The 12,495-nt window shown below is 30.1% G+C and overlaps 1 protein-coding gene across 1 annotated transcript in view; it reads left to right on the plus strand.

Annotated features, from left to right (window-relative positions):
• MS3_00007789 (uncharacterized protein) overlaps positions 1–12,086 on the plus strand; it is a 47,061-nt gene extending 34,975 nt beyond the window's left edge. The window contains exons 12-13 of the mRNA XM_051216126.1: positions 715–2,045; positions 10,922–12,086. Of these exons, the coding sequence (XP_051066680.1) occupies positions 715–2,045; positions 10,922–11,227 (1,637 nt within the window). The 3' untranslated portion in view covers positions 11,228–12,086. The remainder of the gene's footprint in view (positions 1–714; positions 2,046–10,921) is intronic.
• Positions 12,087–12,495: the final 409 nt, after the last annotated feature.

Raw genomic sequence — 12,495 nt, forward strand, 5'->3', positions numbered from 1 at the left:
GAGAAAACTTTGAAGGTTTAAATTAATGTAGAAGTGCAGAGATTACTAATTCATTCTAAATTCAGTACGGTCCAAAATTACTTATGTTCAATTACCTTAATAAAATTCAAGTCCTCCTTAATTTGCATGTATCAAATTTACCTACTTACAAATAAAAAGTAGTAAAATATGAATGTCTAAAACATCCTTTTGTGAAGCGGCAAATAGATTTCCACATAAAAGATATTTGATTCTTCATGATATCGATTTCCAGAGACTGAGATGATATTAAGTAGTGCTGTAAATAAGTGATTGTGTGATGTCTTTGATTATTTATAACGGAACTTCTCCAAGCATATTATTTAGAGTATGAAAATTATCTTGGAGTTCGTGAAACACGTTTTTTTCTGAAGGAATTTTATCTACACCTCAATAGACTCAAAGTTATTTAAGCAAGAGCTGAATAAACATATGTTCTTGACTTAAATACACCTACTTGGATCGCCTCAAACAAACATTTTACATCACGGCTTTTGTAGAAGAGAACAATTTAATCAAATATGTTATTCACTTTTCACATATAGCTATAATAATTTTGTTTTGATAATTATTGTATTACGGCCATTATACAAGAAATATATATATGGCTACCTAACAAAACATTATGAAATTTCTGGTTGTTTGAAGACTAGATTAGTAAAGTTCTTTTTTCTACTTTTTCTTACTGTTATAAAGATTTCCAGACACCTAATAATCACAGTTCAACACCATTGAATAAATCTATTATTAATTCTACAACCACCTCACCAATAGCAAGTTGTAAATTACAAGAAAATTTCTATGTAGCTAACTTATCAGTTGTTGATAGTCCTTGTTCATTATTAGGCAGAAATGAAAGGGTCATTAATAAAGAATTCCCATTATTGTATAATAAAGATGTACAAAAGTTTCCTAATGAAAAATATCTCCCACCTGAAAAACATTCAAATAATCAAACGTTACTAAGGAGAAATTACTATCATAGAGGAGAAATCACTGGTGAAAATTTACCTGCAACTAGTATGTCAAAAAATCTATATGAATTACGTTATAATCAACTGGGATTATCGCATAATCAGTTCTCTGGTGAAGCCCTCAGTGATGAACTGCAGTCAACATCTCCAGAAACTAATTCACCTATAGTATCCCACTTAACTCCCATACCAATTATCCGATCGAATGAAATAGCGCCTTCTACACCACTTCTACTTTACAACAGTTGTTGTACCAATAGAAAGTTTAGTGTTGGAATGAACCACTATTTACCACCACTTTTTGGTCCAATCCCTATTCAGTATAATTCAAAATCCTCAAATTCAATTAGTGAACTTTCATCACCTTTTCTAGGAAATGGAAATCATTTTAGGAAAACGTATCGAGCCCCCGCTAACACTTGTTATCATCACCATCTTCAGAATAGTACAACTAACAATGACACTAGAAGTACCATCTATAATAAACGAAACAATCAAGAAGATTTAACTGACCAAACAATCTGTAAATCTAAAATGAATCAGTCAAAGTTACATAACGCTTTAGATATTAAAAATGATGTAACCAACACTTTAAATTGCTGCAGTCCACCAAATGAAATGAACCTTTTACAAGTAAATGGTAAATGTAATACACTGGAAACAGATTCTTTTGGACAATATAACTCAAATCATAAACCTGAAAACAGATCTATTTCATTAATGAATAATTTATACCCTTTGAATAACACAGAGTTTCAATCTTCTCAAATTAATCCCAATCGAAATAATAACAATTGTAATATAAACAATTATCTTAATATGTTCAATTCTGATAATGACTATTATAATAATTCACATTTTATCAATCATGATATAAATGATAATTTAAAGAATTATGATACAAACAAGTTAGGTTTAAAAATAATCCCTAAAACTATCCATCATTCTGAATCTAATAAATTGTCATCACCATTATTTGAGCATAGACCAAATCTATTACCGACTGATGGAAATCATTCTGGTAGAATTGAAGAAAGTACATTAATGAATACGGTAAGTTATTGATTTTATTATTTTATTATTTTATTTGAATTTTCTTTTTTTGACTTCATACTTGTTTACTTACTAGAATAGAGTTTTTATGAATAATAAACATTAGTAGTATATTATAAATTGAAATAAATGTTAACAGAGAAGTCAAATATTGATTTAAAAAGTAGTTTTACTCATTTTCTTTTCTAACCTTTTTTTTATATAAAACCATTATATCTTTCATCATAAATAATTAACTTTTAGTCTGTCAGTAACAGATTGATACATGATAAAGCAACTAGATCATTAATATTTCAGAATATATAAATTCAATTAATGAACCTTGTTGACAGATCTAATCACTATGGAAATATTTTTATTCAAACAGTTAAGATCATGAGTCAATTGAAACTAGACCACCATAGAAAACCTGGGAGCACTGAACGGCCGTTTCGTCCTACTGTGGGACTCCTTAGCAGTCGCATCCACGACCCCGCCTTGCGCGATCCGAACCCAAGACGCATCGGTCTCGCGCCAGGCGCCTAACCAACTAGACCACTGGGCCGGCCGGCATCCAACGGTGTTAATCTCTAACTTCAACTAATCCACGAAATTGAGCGACACACCCACCATTGTCATCAGTGAGTTACTACCTGACAACTGACCCGGTTGAACTCCACTGATCACTGCTTCTCACTAGAACTCCAGGACTTATGATCTCAACTGTTTAAATTACTAAAATCTCCACAAAACCCCTTCTGATGATATTTTTATTCAACTATATAAGTTATTAATCCATGATGCTTATTATAACGACATGACCTGTGTGATTTTGAATTAGACTATTTTTATAATACTGTGACTAGTTTAGTTTTGTAATTGAAAAACTAATCATTTGAAGGAAATTTTATTGTGAAACATATTTTATGGTGAATAACATTTGATCTTAAATTATCATTATATTGAGATATGCCGATAAATATAATAAAACATTTTAGATCTGTAAGGGTCTAAATCAGTGATAAGAATATAATCATATTGAAAGTATACTTAAAAATGTGGATCAAGAATTTATTTTTGTAAATGGAATTAGTTTATCAATCTTTGTAAACGTTGAAATGAATAGTATGTAATGTGTGCGTAAATCTAACTGTAGCTCAAACATACTAAGTTACACATAGATCTGAAAATCACTACATAATTGGTAAAAAATTGACAAACCTAGATCATAAAACAATCTATAATTCCATTTTCAGGAAATACATACTTATATAACATAACCATAAATCCATGAAATCACTGACTGTTGGTCTGAAATATGTCAGTAAGTGCAAACGTTTTGGTTAGTATTTTCATGATAATTACATTTTATGGATGGGAAATGTTGAATTACATCCTTAAGTCAGCCTGGTAAGCAGACTTTCATTCATCTATCTTTTTTCTCTAATCCCTAAGCTTAATATTATTTTATAAGTTTCATTCATTGATTACATTCATCCCAATGAAACTGCTTGTGTGTACAGCTTTGTACACCTGTCAATATCTCTTTATTTTTTCTGCCTCTCATTTTATTAATTTTCTCACTTGTTTTTAGTGTAACGTCTAGTAAATTGGACCTGACAAATAAGAATTAAATTTTGCACTATTTGTCATTAATTTACTAATGAGTATTTTAACAAAATTATCTGTAGATGGTTAAAACTTGGAATAAGGTTTATTCACTTATATAAAATATATTGTTCTGAATGTAGTGTAAGGCCGTACAACATAGTAGGTTAGTAAAAGTGCAAGTTTAGAGTTTGAAAACCTACTGTTAATAAAGAATAACAAAAAATATTAAGATTAATAGTTTCAGGAATGATAAAAAGTGTTAAATAACAAACGTTTTCAAATTGTATATTACACACCATGACTCTTTCTTATAGAAGGATCCAATCAGAGTAAAAGCTGAAGGAAGATTTTACTGGTGACAATATATGCATGGGTTTTGCTTTAACTATGGGTATGATGAGTACCTGAATCTTTAAACTGAAACTTATAATTCTAATTCGCATAATTTTTTTGTTACATTGAAAATGTCACTTGTAAAGAATTTAACGTATTTTTAGTTTGAGGCTTTATAGAGACCAACTCAATTCATACTAAGTTTTCAACAAAGGTTGACATTTGATACACAGTACTGATGTTTCATACTACTTCAATAATGCTCAACAGTGCACAATGATGACCTGTCCAAGTAATTGAACTCAGATTATTCGGTCCCAAAAAACGAACACAATATTTCAGATTGTAGCTGTACTTTAACATTTGTAAAAACATGAATAATATGTAAATAACGCTAGTTTCAATCTTCATAATTAGAAGAAAAACATCTTTAGTGTGCAAAATAATGTACAGTCACGTCACACTCATAGATTAAGTATTGATGAACTACGTTTCCAAGTAAACGTTTAAAAGGTATACCATAATTGTTTTTCCAAAACACAATATGCAGAGTTGTATAATAGAATTCCTCATATGATAGGCTTCATCTAACTCGCGGGTTTTAAGGCAACTAAAATCATTTACTGGTGTTCACTACTTGACTGGAAGCAATTAACTAGAATAAATTAACAGTGGCAAATAATGTTCAGTTATTTAGAAAATAACAGTACCCATAATTTTGTTACAGAAACTGTTACCAGTCAACTAGAAATAAAGCGCTTACTTAAAATCTTAAAACATTGGAAGAAATAACCATTTAGCTTTAACATGACAATGGGAAAAATTCTTTACAAACAATTAGACTGCTATGTTCTGTTAACTGTTAGTTCTCAAAAAAATACGTACTAACTCGATTAAAACATGATACTATGGGTAAACTGTACTTTCTCATATGAATCTTATTAAGTTATCCTGTTCTCATTTCTCACTATAGCATACCTTTTTAAAAAGAAAATACTTACGAAAAGTGAGTATTTTTACACTTTTAGACTGACATCACAGAAGTTACTGCTAAATAAAAGATAATAACTCTGTAGCATGTTGGTAATATACATGGAAAAATTCTAATGCTATATGAAATCCAACATGAAATTGAATCCATAGACCAGAGATCCATAAGTCTATTATAAATCTCTGCTACGATTCTTTAATACTAAAATATGGAATTTCTTCATGTTGTAATAAATGATATACTGATGAACAATGAGATTACATTGAATAAAATCTTACATTTTACACTTTCCCCAAAAAATAACAACTATGGCTCAATTATTCAATCCATTCACTTAAATAACTATTGATTTATTGAATTATATAATATAATATTACAATAATAAAAACAAATATGAAATATACTTGTTAACCATTCTTATTCAGAATCCGTAATTCATTTAGATTATCCACTCATTTATTCAATAATTGTATATTGAAGTTTCTATACTCAAGAAATAAATAGAAAAGAAACAATAAATATTTGTTTATTTATCCTCTTTTATTTGTTAGCTAACTTATGATCATTTACTAAGTGTAACACTTCAAGTTGGATAGTTTTGTGAGTTATTTATATTATAGAACTGATACCAATTGATACAATATTTCATTGTTCATTATTTTGTTTTCTATTATTATTGACATTTTTGTTGAAGCTCAATAGATTTTTGTTACATATTTACTGTTGTTTATTATGGATGTAACTTGTTTTGGTTTGGGCATTCTACAAGCAGATTCATAAATAGTCATTGTAGGTAATAAAGTGTTTTTTTTAATGGAAATAAATTATTTTTACAGTTGAAATTGTGAGTCGATCTAAGTTAGACTATCACTGAAGACCTGACAGGATTAGACGGCCGTTTTGTTTTAATATTGGACACTTCAGTGATACACATTTACGATCCTTTACGTGAAATTGAAATCAGGGACCTTCGGTATCAAACGATAACGCTTAATCTCTAGACCACTGAGCCAGTATCCAGCAATGTTAACGTCAAATTTTAATCACTGCATGATTTTACTCAAAATTTCATCCATTTCCTGTGGTGGATATATGTCACACAACCGACACTAATGAATTACTTCTTTAGTGTGTGTACATTTTCAACACCGATGTTATATAATCATTTTTCTACTCATTAAAAACTATTCACAGAACCTACACTTCGAAATTTGACATCAGTCACAGACTTTCCTATAATTATAAGTAGATAAGGATAGCAAAAACTACATTTTATCATTCATAGAATCTAGCAGATTCATCAGATAGCACTTGTTCATACATATTATCTATCGTTTGTGAACCACTTTACAATATATGTCTCTCTTCCATTTTTACCATGGGTTTATCAAGAATAACAATCGGATTGCACCTATAAGAGTGACTTATATGTATGACTAACATATTGATTTAATCAAGATATTAAACTTCACCTTCCATTTAATGCAGAGGAAAATTTTTTACAAGTAGTTTGCAAAACAAGCAATAACACTTGAAATGCACCCAAATACGTAACTAACTAATAATTAAACTGCTTTATTAATAGTAGCGGCCTAATATTCAACATAAATCAATCTCATATAAGAGATCGGTCAAACCATTTCACCGAGGGACTTCTCAGTAGTGCATACCAAAAAATAAGCCGAGGATCAAATCTTCGACCTTTATTTATCGCCACCAGATCTTAACGTTCCAAATTCGATCAGATACTTGTATAGGTTGACGATCATTTAGAAGAATCAATAATGACTGCCTCGTTAATAACACAAGTTAATTGACACTGAACATCCCGTGTTCATTCTGTGACTTAAATAGAGTTGCAAAACATCACAATGCTTTTCAGTACTGTATACACTGATTAAATAATTTTTTTAAGAAAATGAAAAGTCTGAGAATCTTTTTATTAAATGCCAGACATTTAATCATATGATGTTTTACAGATGATTGAAATTCAAACCACAGACTGTTTTTTTCTGAATTTTTTTCAGAATGTTTTATGACAAGCATATTCTCATTATCAAAACAATCAACAGAGTGTTGATTGATTGGTGATGTCAAAAGACAAGATCAGTAGCTAGTAGATTAGGTTTCACTTCAGCAAAATGCCAAACATAATAATAATAAATGCAAAAACAGACATGATTTAACGCAACTGTCAATGACAAGTGATAAGGGATAACTTCCTTATCTTTAAACCAATTCATTCTTGTCTAAAACTGACTAAACCGAATAGAATATAATGAATGAAATAACAGATGGAATCTTAGAAAATTTTTTTACTTATTTAGTGACTGTCTATTGATTATGTATACTTTAGAGAGAAATGATCTTAATGGTCATTATTCATTTTCCTATGGGGTTTATTGATTTTAATTATTGACTATCAAAGATGATTGATTATTATGATTAACATATTAGGAATAAACTTCTAAATAATCATATCAATAATACTTTTGTCAGAATTATATGTAACATTTATGGGGTAGCAAACAAGAATTCTTTTTTATTACAATGTATATCAAGAACATGCAAAAAGTGATGCATGCTAGAAAGAACCCAGATTATGTATTTCTACATCTGTATTTGTTTACTTGTCAGATTTGACCAAAATATCACAGTAGGAAGTATGTATGACTGTCAAAATGATCTTACAAAATAATGTTTACTTATAAAAGTTGGGTATCTTTAGAAAAATATATATATGGTTTTCCAGCAAACTTTAAATTTTCATACTCTGATATATATATGATAGTTGAATCACTACATTCAAGTTTTATACTGAATATTCATGCTCATGTGTTAGTTCGAATTTTATTGTTATCTAAGCCAACAACTAGGTGTTAGGATTGCTAACCGTTCACTATACTTTCATTATACTTAAAGTTAGTTACAAAACGGATGCAACTTATTTTGTCTACGAGCTCTAAATGTAAAGAATTACATCCTAACGGGTTCTGATTAGCTAGTAGCATAATAAAATAACTTTAGTTCTTAATGTTGCCACTTTAATGCAAATGTTATTAGAAATTAATTAGGAACTTTGACAATATGTAATAATTCAGTAAATATCTATGGTACATACAAAGTGACGGTGAATGATCACTACTGATCTAGTGACTAATCTTATTTGAGATACAACCATATGATGATTATTGATTCAGAATGATTAAAAACATATTATTGCTGAAACTGCTGAACAGTATCATCCGACTTCGCCATTTATTCATCATGCTGAGTAACAATCTTATTGGTATCAATTATAGGTAATGACAATATTGTTTAATGTATTATAGGAGTAAAACGAAGACAGACACATTTGTTGTCTGTCTAGTATTAAGATACGTTAGATAAAAAAATAAACAAAACTTCCAGATAAGTTGGAGGATTGCTTAGCTCATCTTTTTAAACATTTAACGACTGTCATTTTATAAATATGGCATGACTAAACGAAAAAAATAATATAAAATTCCTGGTGATATGACCTTTATTTTAGTAATTTATTCAACATTTACTGTTGTTACGGTCTTGAAATGTAAATTATAACTGAATTCCCTTTCACAGAAATAACGAACCTAAACTAAGTAAATTTTATAAAATATATTTTTAGCATGGGGGATAATAACACAAATTAGTATGATATTCGACTGGAAAGTACCAAAATTTTGTTCAAATAAAAAGAATTTTCTATCATGTTATCTGGGACAAAAATGTTCGTAAATTGTTCTATTTTTTTCATTTTAGTAGCATGTAAGGGATAACGGGGAGAACAGTGAAATGCAATAGCTTTATAACTTATGAAGTTAATCCAAAATACTTTTTTTGGGGGGGAGGAATTAAAAGTTGCTTAGAATTTCAAAAAATGAGTGTTTTGTAGGTCAACTATCAACCTTTTTTCGTCCTACACGTCCTCGATGTTTATATCCTGGCATCCTTCTTTAATTCTCTATAACGAATTCTAGTATTTTAAAAAGTAACATATTATGACTGAACATAGATCTCAAAAAAGAAACGTTGAAACCACACTCTACAATAACATACAAGTTTTGTATACTGTGAACGATCAAAATTGATATTATTCAGACATCAGGTACCTAAATTCACTAAAATGATAATGAGCATATCTTCCTAGCTCAGTCGATACGACTCACAAGGAATTAGAGCTTATACATAATGTGTTGATTTAAATGGGTTATGCACAAGGTTTCCTGAAGAAACACTTGTATGCACCGAAAAAATTAGCGAGATCGACTTCTAGCAAGAAACCTCTCTCACTGAAGCTGCAATTCAATGGAGATGTAGCTTATGATGTGCTACGGGATAGATTGACTAGAGCAGTTAGGAGAACGTCTAATTCAGCCAGCCCCTATCAATCGTACTCAACCTGGTTTATGATGATTCGTCAACTGAGGGATAAGTTACCTGGTTTTGCCACATCCATATGTATCTATAAATTTAACTGTTCCTGAGAAGAAAGCTTTATTGAGATCACCATCAGACAACTAAGCCAACGGGTTAGTGAATACCCCCCTTCGTGGTTAGGAAAAAATACTGTCAAGACAATATGCAGCTCGGTTCTATCACACCTGATCGATAGCGGTCATGTAGTAAACAGAAATAGGTCATTTTAAGTTACTACTTGTATTCCCATTAGTTTTCCTTATGGGGTTCAGTTTCGTGTCTTACACATACCAGAAGCTATAGAAATTCAAGTCAACCACCCAAGTCGTGTTCATAAGAAATTTGTAACACTTTTATCTCTCCCTTGGCCTTAATAAATGATTTTATTTATCATTATTATTTTCCATACTCTTTCTTCGTTTATTTTTCTCTACCCCCTCCCACCCTTTTCTCAAATATACTTTTCACGGTCCAATTATCTGAACACTTCTTACTATGTAATGTTATAATTTTTATGAATGTTACTTCAGTGTCTATATCTTTCCTAATCATTGACCTATTTCCCATTATGTAAAATTGATTCAAGCGTTTATTATTCTTATCACAACTAGTACACTTGTAATCTCATTACGAATTCTTACTTTTCATTTATTATGTTTATTAATGTAATCTATTCCACTGTTATCATAGGCTCATAAACTACCTTGATCGGTTTAATATTTTCGTATATGCATACAAATATTACTGTATATTAAAGTAAAGCGTTATAAGGATCTAATCAGAAACAATATTGTTCACTTATATTATGTTGCTCTAAATCATAATATAGGAATTTTCGAAATTAAATTAGTTCAACTATTCATGGTGTTTAACATAAATCCAGTTTATTACTAGAAGTCGGTATTCTGATGTTAAAAGTTTTTCAAATTGACTTTTGTTTATGTATACAATATCGTTTATCATAGAAACACATAACAGTTTAGCACAATTTCACTTCTTTGTTTTGTACGACTTAAAAAAGACAACAAAATCAATTATTTTCTTTCATTAAATCCTAAGTGTAATTTTCCAAATATTTCATGGTTTAGTGTAAGACTGTTAAACTTCATTGTATTTGATCTTAATCATAAATAGCTATCTGTTGTAAAAATCACTAAACTGAGTCACAAGGAGAGCCTTAACTTTGAATCCTGAAGGGAAACGGAAATGAAGAATCGGAGTCATCTACGAAAAGGATGAATAGTAAAAGAAAAGGAATGGAAAGGATTACCCAGGAAGATGTTAGATGAAGAGTGCAGGTGGGCGGCCTGTGCTACTCCACGAAGAGTAACAGGCGTAAGTAAGTAAGTATTATGGTAAATTTGTTGTATTGTCAAAGCGATCGAGAACAGCTAATTTCTGATAATCGTTTCATTGTCTAAAGTGACAAACCATGCTCTTGTTTTTTTCTCAAATGTTAATGATACCTTTATATATGCATACTAATTTCATATTTTCTAATTCACTATTTTATGTATTTATTTAGATTAATGATACTAATGTATCATTCATGCCCAATAGACACCATGAAGAACTACCTGAAATGAAGATGTCTGCATTTAATCAAAATTACAATCTTACAGAAAGGTTAAGTCCGTATGATAATACAGTTTTTGGCAGTTCAACAATTAAATATAATCCAATTTCTATCAATCACACAAATATTGATTGTGGTGAAGTGTATATAAATGAAAGCTCACAAGAAGAAAATAATTTTCCATTAGGTATTACTAAGAACAAAGATAATAATATAAAACTTTGTACCATAAATTCAAAGTTAGAAAATGATTAGAAATTTCTATATAGTGAATATTATATTTAATTGATTCTATCTTTAATAATTTAATAACATTTGATTGTAATGATTTTGTCATAGATAAATTTAATCTTCCCTGTTTACTCCTCATTTTCAACTTCATTTACTGGGGGAAAATGGTGAAAATACTATTATTTTGATTTGATTGTAATGTTATACATAAGCAACATGTGACTGAGAACTACTCCTATGAATATTTTTATGTTGTACATAATGGTTTCCTTTTCTTTTCTTCTTTTTCAAAATTACGCTCAAATACATTTTAATGTGCCGATTTTTTGTTTTCTGTTCTTACTTTTAATAATGACCACTTTTTAATGATTGTTTCTTTAAGAATGTTGTTGAATTATAATCATAAACATTGATATATAGCATACTATTAATTAAGTAGGAGATATAGATAGCGAGTAACACTGGTATTCCATTAAATTCATATCATAGGATTGAGTAATATAACATCCTTGAAGAAACTGAATTCACTCTAAACACAGAATTAAGAATAGTTGATCTTGTCAAATAGAATGACATTCTTCAACTTATAAGTGTCTTACTTACTTACTTATGCTTGTTACTCCTAATGGAGCATAGGCCGCCGACCAGCATTGTCCAACCCACTCTGTCCTGAGCCTTCCTTTCTAGTTCCATCCAATGTTTGTTCATTCTCCTCATGTTTGTCTCCATTTCTACTTTGGTCTTCCTCTCCTCCTTTGGCCTTCAGAATTTTATGTGAAGGCTTGCCTTGTGACACAGTTAGGTGCTTTCCTCAATGTGTGTCCTATCCATTGCTAACGCTTCTTCATAATTTCTTCCTCCACCGGGATCTGGTTTGTTCTCTCACACAGTAGGTTGTTGCTAATAGTGTCTGGCCAACAGATCCGAAGTATTTTGTGTAGACAACTGTTAAGAAACACCTGTATCTTCTGGATGATGGCTTTCGTAGTTCTCCAGGTTTCTACCCCATACGGTAGAACTGTTTTGACGTTTGTATTGAAAATTCTGACCTTGGTATTGGTTGACAGTTGTTTTGAGTTCCAGATGTTCTTCAATTATAAATATGCTGCTCTTGCTTATAAGTGTTTGTAAAGGATATGTAAGACTGATATTATTCCCCTTGATTTAATCATATTATATTATTACCAAGTGATAAACTTATAGGTTTAATACTTTTCAGTGTATTTTATCCTACTTTTATGTGATAACAAGTATAATTCAATCACCACTTACTTTGTAAAAATGAAATAAAA

The sequence above is a fragment of the Schistosoma haematobium genome, chromosome 4 (genome assembly GCF_000699445.3).
Source record: "Schistosoma haematobium chromosome 4, whole genome shotgun sequence".
Classification (NCBI taxonomy): domain Eukaryota; kingdom Metazoa; phylum Platyhelminthes; class Trematoda; order Strigeidida; family Schistosomatidae; genus Schistosoma; species Schistosoma haematobium.